This window comes from Salvia splendens, unplaced genomic scaffold, assembly GCF_004379255.2.
Source record: "Salvia splendens isolate huo1 unplaced genomic scaffold, SspV2 ctg388, whole genome shotgun sequence".
In the NCBI taxonomy this organism is placed as follows: Eukaryota; Viridiplantae; Streptophyta; class Magnoliopsida; order Lamiales; family Lamiaceae; genus Salvia; species Salvia splendens.
In genome coordinates, this window is record NW_024599035.1 from 90 (window position 1) to 13469 (window position 13380).

At 39.7% G+C, this 13380-nt stretch overlaps 1 protein-coding gene across 1 annotated transcript; it reads left to right on the forward strand.

The window, feature by feature from the left end:
- The first annotated feature begins 240 nt into the window (after positions 1-240).
- On the forward strand, positions 241-6850 carry LOC121790017 (leucine--tRNA ligase, chloroplastic/mitochondrial-like). Its single transcript, XM_042188319.1, has 20 exons — positions 241-621; positions 908-1052; positions 1148-1204; positions 1392-1511; positions 1593-1697; positions 1828-2051; positions 2137-2203; positions 2280-2434; positions 2600-2864; positions 2997-3191; positions 3391-3470; positions 3691-3753; positions 3859-3940; positions 4388-4465; positions 4547-4648; positions 4820-4992; positions 5131-5308; positions 5631-5708; positions 6090-6221; positions 6422-6850. Exons 1-20 carry the CDS (start codon positions 260-262, stop codon positions 6662-6664), a joined length of 2904 nt encoding a protein of 967 aa, XP_042044253.1. The 5' UTR covers positions 241-259; the 3' UTR covers positions 6665-6850.
- The last annotated feature ends 6530 nt before the right edge of the window (positions 6851-13380 follow it).

The window sequence follows — 13380 nt, forward strand, 5'->3', positions numbered from 1 at the left end:
ATTTAGGTAAATTTTAAAAAGTATTATAATAATATCTGATTTAACCCTCAAGCCCAACAAAACTTTATCTACACAATTGGATGTTTGGACCAATTGCTCCACCTTTGAGTTTCTGAAAAGAGTAATGGTCTGGGCCTTAACAGAAAATAGCCCAATACTTTTCTTTGCCGCCAAGCCCAACTAAACTTTATCTACTCAACTCTTCTTCACCACACTCTCTATCCTCACTCAGCAACGGTAACAAATTCCGGCGACGCCGATGTTTACCCAAATTCAACCCGCGCCACGGATTCACTCAGCAATACCTCCGTTTCCGGCAAGTTATTCTCTACCCCGCCGCCAGCCCCTTCTCCATCGCCGCGGTCCTCGCTTTTCCTTTTCCCGCCTCCGGATAATCAATTGCTCAAAGCTCGCAAATGAAAGCGGAAACCCTAGTTCGAGCGAGATGAGTGAGCATCACAGCGTCAGTGGAGACGATGGAGTGAGGAGAGCTTATCCGTTTCATGAAATCGAGCCTAAGTGGCAGCATTACTGGGAGGAGAAGAAGACTTTTCGGACGCCCGATGAAATCGATACATCTAAGCCCAAATTCTACGTTCTCGACATGTTTCCTTATCCCAGGTCCCTTTCTCTCTCATCTGAGCTGCGTGTTGAGGCTGAATTTATGTTTTTGACGTATTATATGAACCCAGCTCGTTATCTTTCTCATTGTCTAATGCCTAATTAACCACAAAACAGCAAAGCAATATTGCTACCATGCTGAGAAAATAACTGATCATTTGAATGCTGAAATAGTTTCAGTAGTCTTAGCTGAATCTGCAATTGAGATCATTTCTTGCACTTGTGGTTTGAAGTCATTTATTTGGCTTGAAAATCAATCATTAGATTTGCAATTTCGTTGTTTCAGCGGGGTGGGTTTACATGTGGGGCATCCTCTTGGTTATACTGCTACGGATATCCTTGCTAGACTTAAACGGATGCAAGGTTTCAATGTGTTACATCCAATGGGTTGGGATGCGTTTGGTTTACCTGCAGAGCAGTATGCAATCGAGGTACTTTCTCCTTCCCCGATATGATTTTTTTTTCAAGTAACCTCCTTGGCGGTCTCTCCTGTTCTCCTCTCAATTTCACAGCTTCTTGTTGACAGACAGGGATGCACCCAAATATTACAACGTTTAGAAACATTGATCGATTCCGCTCTCAGGTCAACAACTTCCTTCTCAGATGAATGTTGATTGATGAATTATGAATATAATCCGTTTTCAAGAAAAAAAAATCTATCAAGATTTTGAAACATGTTAGCGTGAAAATCACTTCATTTAGCTGATTACCGATCTGTTCTATTCAGTTGGTTCAGTTCTTGTTATACTGACATCAGTATCTGCATGCAGCTTAAATTACTGGGCTTCTCATATGACTGGGATCGTGAAATTTCTACGACTGAGCCCGATTATTACAAATGGACGCAGTGGATATTTCTGCAGCTCCTAAAGAGAGGATTGGCATATCAGGTATGGAGTTCTCTTGAAAATAATCTCAATCACTTCATTACATCAGCATATACGGTGGTGTTCTAAGCAGTTGTAACGCAGGCTGAAGTTCCTGTGAACTGGTGCCCTGCTCTGGGAACAGTTTTGGCAAATGAAGAAGTTGTGGATGGAGTTAGTGAGCGTGGGGGACATCCAGTTGTTCGAAAAGTACGTTGTAGAATCTAATTATTTATTGTTTTCTGCAATATTTTTTGTGCACAACTTTCTGGCTACATTCCTTGTTTTCATTAGATGGATGGTTTTATGATTTTACAGTTCATTGTTTATTACCGAGCAGCCTATGCGGCAATGGATGCTGAAGATTACTGCATATGCTGACCGTCTACTTGAAGATTTAGATGGCCTCGACTGGCCTGAAAGTGTTAAGGAAATGCAAAGGAACTGGATAGGGAGATCAGAAGGGGCAGAGCTGCAATTCAGTGCCATGGATAGTGATGGTTTGGAAAGTGACGTTAAAATTACTGTTTACACCACGAGGCCTGATACGATATTTGGTGCAACGTACATCTTCTATTTTTATAATGCTCATTTCCTGTTATCTTTTGCAACAACTTCAGTTGCTGACTACTTTTCTCTGACTTGTTAGTTACTTAGTCCTGGCTCCTGAACATGTGCTATTGCCAGCCATCATAGCTGATTCCCAAAGAAAAGTTGTACGTCTCCATTATGCCTTGTACTTATGAAATCTGAGGTCAGTAGTCATTATGAAAAAAATAATTTTTAATGCAGGTCGAAGAGTACACGGAACTTGCCTCCAGAAAGAGTGATCTGGAGAGGACTGAGCTCCAAAAGGACAAAACTGGAATCTTTAGTGGTAGCTATGCAAGAAATCCGGCTAATGGATTAGCTATTCCAATTTGGGTAGCTGACTATGTTTTGGGAAGGTAACTGATTGTTCCTTGTTCTCTGATTTCCCTTGCAAATGATTTTTAGTTCACAACTTTAGTGCCCATTGACTATGAAGGAGGTGTATCTATGAAGAGAAAACAATTGTTCGACAAGAACTTCTGTTGATTTTGTGATTGTTTGAATTCTACTCCATATGACAGCTATGGAACAGGAGCTATTATGGCTGTACCTGCGCATGACACGCGAGACCATGAGTTTGCTTTGAAGTACAATATTCCAGTCTGTGGGGTTGTGACTCCGGAAAATGGAAGTTTCAGTTACCGTGAGAAGGCTTACACTGGTGATGGTACGATGATAAATTCATCAAGTCCAACATCAGGACTTGACATTAATGGTCTACCTAGCAAAGATGCTGCGTCTAAGGTCATTGAGTGGGTTGAGAAAACTGGATGTGGAATGAAAAAGGTACTTTTCCTGCATTCTGGATGTGGACGTTCTCTTTAACTACATTGCTTGATGTCAGGGACTTTGTTTTGTTTGCTCTTGAGCTTCAGAATGGACAGGTTTACAAATTGTGCAACTTTATATTTCCTATAGGTGAACTATAAATTAAGGGACTGGCTATTTGCTCGGCAGCGTTATTGGGGAGAGCCTATCCCTGTCATATTTCTAGATGGTACAGGTGAATGTGTTCCAGTTTCTGAAGCTGAGCTTCCTCTTACCCTTCCCGAGCTGGATGATTTTACTCCAACTGGGACTGGGGAGCCACCATTGGCTAAGGCCCTTTCCTGGGTATGTTTATTTTCTTCCAAGAGTTCAAGCGGGTCAAAGTTATGGAGAGATGTCCCTCTGATGTGATACAGCTAGATGAGTTGCATGAAGTAGCAATTTGTCAGATTTCCACATCATTAGGAACCATTACCCCAACTTGGTATCTTTTTCTTTCTGTAATATTTCTTCATGAAACATACTGATGGATGGTGTTTCTCAGGTACAAACAGTTGACCCTATCTCTGGGAAGTCAGCACAGCGGGAAACAAACACTATGCCTCAGTGGGCTGGTTCTTGCTGGTGCGACTTATTTCTATAGCTAACTTGTATAAATATTTTCTAAATCTGGTCTGGCAAGGAAGCATGAATTAACATTAAATGAAACTTTTTGGTGCAATCCATAACTCATTTTTACTGCATTTGCAATTTCCAAAAATGTGAGCATAATGAATGATGTCCAAATTAGTTTTCATGCTTCATATAGGGCTCATTAATATTTATTTCTTTTATCAAAATCCAGGTACTACCTGAGGTTCATGGACCCTAGAAATCCAAATGCATTGGTTGACAAGGAAAAAGAAAAGTAAGTTTAGCTTGCACATATTGGTGGTCCAATATGAATTGTGTTCATTTTACACTTCATGCTTGGATAGTTTCTGTCCCTCTTAACATTTATTGTCCCTTGCAGATATTGGAGCCCTGTTGATGTGTATGTTGGCGGTGCTGAACATGCAGTTCTTCACTTACTGTATGCTAGATTCTGGCACAAGGTACACTTGTTCTACTGCAGTGTCTGCCTTTTTTATGCAAATCATTTCCCCCCTAGTTTCTTACTATTATAGTATGTAAATAATGTTGTTCTCCTAAGAATTTATAGCTGTCTGTATCCAGGCTAAGGTCTGTAACTTCAAAGCTTAGAATGCCTTAACTTGGAATATTCTGTACCATCACCTTGTGGTTGAAAAGGGCTTATTTTCAGTCAGTGAGTCAACTTTCTAGATTAAGTCTAGCAAACATCGGAAATCTGAAATAGTTGGAAATAATAAGTTTTATGCTCCTTCTTCAGCTTTAACACAATTACGTCACCCTAAATATGAGATGGTCTGCTTGCTAGTTACGTTATTCGTTAGATGTAAGTCATAATAGTTGGAAGCTAGTAATTCTGTAGTTCTTTAATTGGTTGTTTTTATGTAATAATGACATCTTACTTTGTTCAGGTTCTTTATGATGTTGGAGTCGTCTCAACTAAAGAACCTTTTCAATGTGTCATAAACCAGGGAATTATTCTTGGAGAAGTAAGCATATATTTGCTTAATCCTTGTTTAATAATATTACAGTTGTGCCAAACTGCCAATATATAATTGCTTGTGTGGCAGGTTCAATACATAGCTTTCAGGGATTCAGATGGGAACCTAGTTTCTGCTGATTCTGTTGATGAAATGGGGGACATCAGTCAAGAAATTGTACCTGAGGGGAAGGCATGTCACACCCGTGTGCTTAAACCTCTCTCTTTACTTCTGCTGGAATAATACAAATTACAACATACTACTAGTATATATCATTAATTTACACTATTTTTTGAATATTTTTCTGAATTAAATGTTTGCAAAGCCATAATTTTATGATATGTCACATATGTACTGAAATAGGTAACAAAATCTGGTGATTATTTCGTGCTGAAAGACAACCCTGATATTCGCTTGATTGGCCGTGCTCACAAGATGAGTAAGAGTAGGGGAAATGTTGTTAACCCAGATGATGTCGTCTCACAATATGGTGCAGATTCTCTTCGTTTATATGAAATGTTCATGGGTCCATTCAGGTTCTTTCCCCTTTTCCTATTACTATAATCTCTCTGTTATAATCATATTTCAGTCATCATTTATTTGGCAATAAGAATATATCACTTGTATCTGCTTCATTATTTTAGTATTTATTTACTTCCATATTGCACTCATAGAGATTCAAAAATATGGAGTACGAGTGGTATTGATGGTGTTCATCGCTTTCTAGCAAGAGTTTGGAGATTGGTTGTTGGTTCACCATCACTTGATGGTAAATACAATGTGGGAACAGTGGATCTCGATGGCGAGCCTTCTCTCGAACAGCTTCGTTGTCTTCATAGATGCATTAGTAAGGTAATTACTATTTAGATTGTAAATGTTGTTTATCTTACCCACTTTTTGATCTTTTTGTCCAACACTCATGCAATATAATGGGTGAAATTGTGTACATTTCCGTGATATCACAGTACCTCTTCTCTTAAGTTCTTTTTCAGTTATGAAGTTTTTACAATAGTTTGTTATAATAGTTGAAATCTTTGGTTTACAAAGACAACTGCATTTTAGAGTATACTCTTGATACTCCTGAAATGGTAGTTCTTATCTCTTGTCCGTGTATATGAAACATGTCCGGCATCACAATTGGCTCACTGTAATAAGCTACTGTTTATTATGACAGGTGACAGAAGAAGTTGAAGGAACAAGATTTAACACTGGAATTTCTGCAATGATGGAATTCATTAATGCAGCATATAAGGTAGTCACATCCCTATCTGCACTGAACCTCCCATCTCTCTCTCTCTCCACACACATACACATGCATGCATACAAGACTTCTATTTTTGCTTTTGGTTTGAGCACTCACACATCTTCCTATTCTGCACTTGTTAGATGCCTTCTTAAATACATTGTGTTTTTGGACTGAACATGGGACGATGACAGGATGTTTTTCCGGATATAAATGGTTTATCGTTTATCATTATTCACTTTGCCTGAGATAACAACCTCTGGGGCTTTTCTTCTTATTTCCTTAGTGAATGCTGTAACTGAATAGTCTTGTAGCTTCCATTAAAATCAACTAGAACTGATGCTGATGCATTAATATAGAGCTCATTACGTTTTTGCTTTGTTTTTATAGTGGGACAAACTTCCGAGACCAGTCATCGAACAATTTGCTTTATTGCTATCGCCTTATGCGCCTCACATGTCTGAGGAGCTATGGTCTCGCCTTGGACACTCCACTTCACTGGCTTATGAGCCTTACCCCACAGTATGAGTTTCCAACCTAATTAAATTTTATTGTCTTGTTGTGATCCCAGAAAATTAATAGATGTATTAAACTTGCAAAAAATGCTGATTGCTTACATTCCTTTATATCCATTAATCTAACAAAGCGAAGGTTTTGAACTACTCCTATATAAGTAGCCACATGCGTGTGTGGAGGCGGTTGGTGATGTCTAGCTATTGCAGGTGAACCCTGAATACTTGAAAGAGTCAACGGTGGTCTTACCCGTCCAAATCAACGGGAAGACAAGGGGCACTGTTCAGGTCAAGAAACAATGCACCGAGGAAGATGCTTTTGGACTAGCTTCATCTGATCCCAAACTTTCTAAGTTTCTGGATGGGAAAACAATCAAGAAGAGAATTTTTGTTCCTGGTAAGATTTTGAATATTATTATAGACGCGCAGAGCGCCAAGGTGGCTCAAAGATAGCTCCTTTGACAAGCAGATTCGAGTCTGTGTGTATAAATAATATGGTGAAATCAATGAGGTTAGCATTGATTTTGGCTTCTTAGTTGATGATTTTGTAGACTTTACATTGAATGGTTAGCTGATTATTCTGTACAGACAAAAATTCATTCAGATAATACAGATGCTATTTGCTATTGTGTTTTCTTATTTTCAAGGCTTTTCGTTTTTAAATTTTGTTTCTTTTGATGCCATTTTGTTGACATTATCTGTCATTGAATCAATGGGTGTTGCTGTATATTGTTAGAGAAAGATTAGGTTTGGAACATGCATGAAGCTCCTTGATTTTGACCAACTTTCAAACACACTATTTTGCTCAAACATGATGTATTAATATTGACTTTTAGCCGAAGTTGGGGACTTGTGGCCTACAGATTATGAATTCAAATTTCAGCGAAACCTTTTGTGTTGCAAAACAGTAGTTGTGAATTCAAAACACTAGCTTTTATTTATATAGAGTACTAGTACTAGTAGTATTATTTATATGGAGTATCTTGATTTGATGATATTGTAAATCAATATCACATAGTGTTATAATTAATGCTGATCTAATTTTTAGTGTCGAACTGTCGAACCCATCATTGTTAGTTTGTTTTAAGTCATTTTATAAAATCCGGATTTGAAAAATACGGATGTCATTTTTTTTTATCATTTTAGGTCATGACAAGAGTAACCTCCGTATTGTCTAAAAATGATATTCGTAGTGTGGTTCTGTGTTCTGTAATAAGATTGAGTTTTGTATATTTAACAACTCACATCACATGTGTAAAATTAAACACATTTTAAGCTAAAATTGAATACATTTCTTGAATGAGGGACAAAATCGAATAAATGTCCTAGATGTGACAAAACTGAGTAAATTAATAGTTCACCATGTTACACCTCATAATACATCATGCTCATGTAGGTAATCAGCGTATTTTAACGGTTTCGTAAAAAATAATGGCTAACCATGTTTTGATGGATTGATGATCTATATATGTAATGGAGCAAACATAATGGACTAATTTTAGACTTTAAAACATGATTTGCCGTTAATTTTTATTTAACCATTTTATAAATATGGACAAAAAAAGCTACTCCATTAAAAAAGTTCGATTATGTATATTACCAAAAATATTTTTTGAGCAAGCCGACCAAAAAGTCAACATCGGATTAACAATATTTTAATGAGTATCGATTAGCTTAACATCAAATCAATTGAGGTGTAACAGAAGAATGGGCTAAAATGCGCACGCGGCACGACGTCGTTCGACCTGTCCCCTCCGCTTAGCAAAGAAGAACAAAAGTAATAAGAGCATCTCCCATTCCCAACTAACTGAATCACCCTTCCCTTTCAAACCAAACTCTTTCGTTTTCTATTCCTTCAATTGATTTATTTTCTTAACTCCATTGATCGCGCTCTCCAGTTACAATGTACATGTACTCCTCTCTCCCTCCCCGAACCTCATGTTATGAGGATTGGGGCAAAACTGCACAATCAGTCAAGCTCGGTGTTAGCCGAGCTTAATCGTGCGCGGCAGGGACTGATATACTGTTAGGTGATTGATTGCAGCTCGGTGTTAGCCGAGCTTAATCGTGCTCGGTGATTAGCCGAGCTTGCTGGTGCTCGGTATTGGCCGAACTTAGTCGAGTTCGGCATTAGCCGAACTTAGTCGAGTTCGGTGTTGGCCGAACTTAGTCGAGTTCGGTGTTGGCCGTTGTTATTAACTGATGCATAAACAAACGTGAGCCGTCGGATGCGATTAGTTAGTTAGCTTAAATGACAGCCGTTGGATTTGTTTTGGTTGTTAGATTAGTGTTATATAGAGTGAATAACCGAGCTGTGCAAGCAGAGTGAGAGAGAAAGATTTTTCATCCATCAGTTTGTAATCTTCCACAAGAAATTGAATACAAGATTTCCATTAATTCTCCGAGAGTTGTTCTTAGCTTTATTCATTTTCATATCGAGTGTTTGTTCTTCTTGTTCCGGAATCGATCTTGTTGTGATAGCAAGATTGAGTCGCGTATTTGCTAACATTACAAATTGGCGCCGTCTGTGGGAAAACGAAGAAGGACGACGCATTCAACAATGTCTACCACGAAGTTCGACGTTGAGCGGTTCACCGGCGAAAATGATTTCGGCCTGTGGAGATTGAAAATGAAAGCTGTTCTTATGCAGCAAGGAGTCTGGGATTATGTCAAATCCAAGGCGGATGAGGAGGAGATTCAAGGAATGGATGCGGCGAAATCTCAAGAACTGGAATACAAGGCGTATAGCTCGATTGTCTTGTGCCTCAGCGATAGAGTCTTGAGGGAGGTTCAAAAGGAAGATGATGCCGCAGGAGTTTGGGAGAAGTTAGAGAAAATCTATATGGAGAAGTCGATCTCAAATAGATTGCATCTCAAACAAAGGTTATTCAATTTCAAGTTTTCTGACTCCAAGAACTTAGCAGATCAATTAGAAGATTTTCGCAAGTGCATAGATGATCTTGAGAGTGTGGATGATGCCATGAAAGATGAGGATAAAGCTTTGATGTTATTGAATGCTCTGCCTCAGAGTTTTGAGCAATTTAAAGACTCAATACTTCTTGGAAGGGATTCGAAGGTGACTTTAGAGGAGGTATATTCTGCATTAAAGCTGAAGGGAATGCAGAAATCTGTCAGCAAGCAAATCGATCAAGCTGCTGAAAGCCTTAATGTGAAGACTGCATCAAAGAAACAATTCAAATTCAAGAAAACCTCATCTGATAAATGGAGACCACGGGGTGCGAAGGAAGGTGATCAGAAGGAGTCAAGAAGTTGTTTTTGGTGTAAGAAACCAGGACACATCAAGCAAAATTGCTTTGCTTGGAAGAAAAGACAAGCTGAAAATCACAAAGCAGATGGTACAGCAGCTATCACTGAGGAAATTGAAGAGGCAAGAGCTCTCAATGTGGTGGAGGATAGTCCATTATCAAGGCTGTGGATCATGGATTCAGGTTGCAGTTTCCATATGTCCTCCAACCTTGACTGGTTCCAAGATTTAAAGGAATCTGAAGGCTCGGTGTTGCTAGGAGATGATCATGTGTGTGATGTAAGGGTGTTGGGAACATATGCTTGAGGATGGAAGATGGATCACTGCGAAAGCTTACTGATGTAAGGTACATCCCATCCATCAAGAGAAATTTGATCTCATTGGGACTTCTTGAGAAGATAGGTTATAGATTGACCCTTTATGGTGGAGAAATGCTTGTTACAAAGGATGGCCAGACGATTATGAGAGCTATCAGAAGTAATGTACTCTATTATCTACAAGCTGAGCCTATTGATGGTTCTGCAAATTCAACTCAACAAACCATCAATTGGCATACAAGGCTCGGGCATGTAGGAGTTGCTGGGATGATGCAGTTGGTGAAACAAGGCATAATTCAGATGTCTGAGTCTGATGTACAAAGACACATTGGATCTTGTGAGGAGTGCATACTTGGTAAGAGCAAAAAACTGCCATATGGAGTGGGCAAGCACACATCGAAAGAGCCTCTCCAATATGTTCACAGTGACATATGGGGACCTGCACCAGTGAATAGCCTTGGAGGAGGCAGGTATTTCTTATCCTTTGTTGATGATTTTTCAAGGAAGGTTTGGATAGTAATAATGAAAGACAAGTCAGAAACATTCCAGAGGTTTCAAGAATGGTGTGTAGGTGTTGAGTTGGAGAAAGGAAAGCCATTGAGGTGTCTTAGGACTGACAACGGGCTTGAGTTCTTGTCCCATGAATTTGATGGATTCTGTAAAGATAAGGGGATAAAGAGGCACAGAACAGTCCCTCAAAACCCACAACAAAATGGGGTTGCTGAGAGGATCAATAGAACCATTCTTGAAAGGGTGAGGTGCATGTTAATAGCGTCTGGAATGTCTAAACCATTTTGGGGTGAAGCAGCCTCTACTGCTGTTGTTTTGATCAATAAATGTCCTTCAGCTGCCATTGAAAATCAGACCCCAGACAACAAATGGTATGGATCTTATGGGGATTATTCAAAACTGAGGCCATTTGGGTGTAGAGCTTATGCTCACATAAAGCAAGGTAAATTGGAACCTAGAGCTCTCAGGTGTGTAATGATTGGGTATCAGATGGGAGTCAGTGGGTACAGGCTGTGGTGCTGTGAGGAAGGAAACAAGAAAGTGGTGGTTAGCAGAGATGTGATCTTCAAAGAATCTGAAATGCCTTTCCTCAACAAGGATAATCAGAAAGTTCATTTTGAGGTGGAGAACCAGAGAGTAACTACAGATGTAACTCAGACTGATCCAAATGCTACATCTGATGTCAGTGGTGGTGGAGCTTCTGGAATGCAAGCTGAAATCAGAACACCAGAGAGAGTGATTGCTAGAAACAGAGCAAAGAGGAATATTAAGCTCCCTTCTAGATTTAATGATTATGACATGATGCACTATGCACTGGCAGTGGCTGAACAGATGGATTACCATGAACCTTCATCTTATAAAGAAGCAATCAGAAGCCCTGAAAAGGATCAGTGGTTGTTAGCTATGCAAGAGGAGATTGATAGCTTGTATAAAAACCACACATGGATCTTGGTACTGAGGCCTACTGGTCAGAAAACAGTAGGGTGCAAATGGATTTACAAAAAGAAGGTTGAGGCCTTCAACAACAACCATATCAGGTTCAAAGCAAGGTTGGTGGCTAAGGGGTTCACACAGAGGGAGGGTGTGGATTACAATGAAATTTTCTCACCTGTTGTCAAACACAGCTCCATCAGGCTATTACTTGCTATAGTTGCTCAAAGAGATTGGGAATTGCAACAACTTGATGTTAAAACTGCTTTTCTCCATGGTGAACTTGAAGAAAAAATATACATGGAGCAACCACCTGGTTTTGTGAAGCCAGGAGATGAAAAGAAAGTGTGTTTGCTAAAAAGAAGTCTCTATGGACTCAAACAAAGCTCAAGGCAGTGGTACCTGAGGTTCAATGTGTTCATGCAGAAGATTGGGTTTGAAAAATCTTTGTATGATCACTGTGTGTTCATCAAGAGAAAAGGTGGAGTTGCTGTAGCATATCTACTGTTATATGTAGATGATATGCTGATCTCTGCAGAGCATAAGGAAGAGGTGGAGTTAGTGAAGGCTGATCTGAAATCTGAATTCGATATGAAAGATCTTGGTGATGCCAAGAAGATTCTTGGGATGGAAATTATCAGAGATAGAGATCACAAGCAGATATGGCTGACTCAAAGGGATTATATCAGTAGTGTGATCAAGAAATTCCAGATGGATCATAGCAAACCAGTGAGCATGCCCCTGAGTTCACAGTTCAAGCTCAGCAGCAATCAAAGCCCTAAAGATGATGAACAGAGAAGAGAAATGGATAAGGTCCCATATGCAAACATAGTGGGGAGTATCATGTACACCATGGTGTGTACAAGGCCAGATATCAGCCAGGCAATAAGTGTTGTGAGCAGGTACATGGCTGATCCGGGTATACAGCATTGGCAAGCTTTAAAATGGATATTAAGGTATCTCAATGGCACTCGGGATTATGGCATACTGTTTGATGGAAGTAAGAATTTTGATACACAGCCTCTATTGGGATATTGTGATTCTGATTTTGCAACTAACATTGACACAAGGAAGTCCCAATCCGGCTATGTTTTCTGCATGTATGGAGCTGCTGTAAGTTGGAAATCGAGTTTGCAATCTGTGGTGGCACTCTCAACAACTGAGGCAGAATATATTTCCATGGCTGAGGCTGTAAAGGAGAGCATGTGGCTGAAAGGAATCTGCTCGGATTTTGGAGTCGATCAAGAAGCTGTGACTGTATTATGTGATTCAAATAGTGCCATATGTCTATCAAAACATCAGACATTCCATGAGAGGAGCAAGCATGTGGATGTTAAGCTTCATTTTGTGAGGGATGAAGTTGAAAAGGGCTCAGTAAAGATTGAGAAAGTAGCTACTGAGCACAATGCTGCTGATATGCTAACAAAGGTTTACCCGGACTTAAGTTGAAGTATTGCATGGATTTGGTGAATCTGATTCAGCTGGAGTGATTGTGGAAGATGGATATGCTCTGTGGATTGTCCAGTTGTGTCCCAAGGTGGAGATTTGTTATGAGGATTGGGGCAAAACTGCACAATCAGTCAAGCTCGGTGTTAGCCGAGCTTAATCGTGCGCGGCAGGGACTGATATACTGTTAGGTGATTGATTGCAGCTCGGTGTTAGCCGAGCTTAATCGTGCTCGGTGATTAGCCGAGCTTAATCGTGCTCGGTGATTAGCCGAGCTTGCTGGTGCTCGGTATTGGCCGAACTTAGTCGAGTTCGGCATTAGCCGAACTTAGTCGAGTTCGGTGTTGGCCGAACTTAGTCGAGTTCGGTGTTGGCCGTTGTTATTAACTGATGCATAAACAAACGTGAGCCGTCGGATGCGATTAGTTAGTTAGCTTAAATGACAGCCGTTGGATTTGTTTTGGTTGTTAGATTAGTGTTATATAGAGTGAATAACCGAGCTGTGCAAGCAGAGTGAGAGAGAAAGATTTTTCATCCATCAGTTTGTAATCTTCCACAAGAAATTGAATACAAGATTTCCATTAATTCTCCGAGAGTTGTTCTTAGCTTTATTCATTTTCATATCGAGTGTTTGTTCTTCTTGTTCCGGAATCGATCTTGTTGTGATAGCAAGATTGAGTCGCGTATTTGCTAACATTACA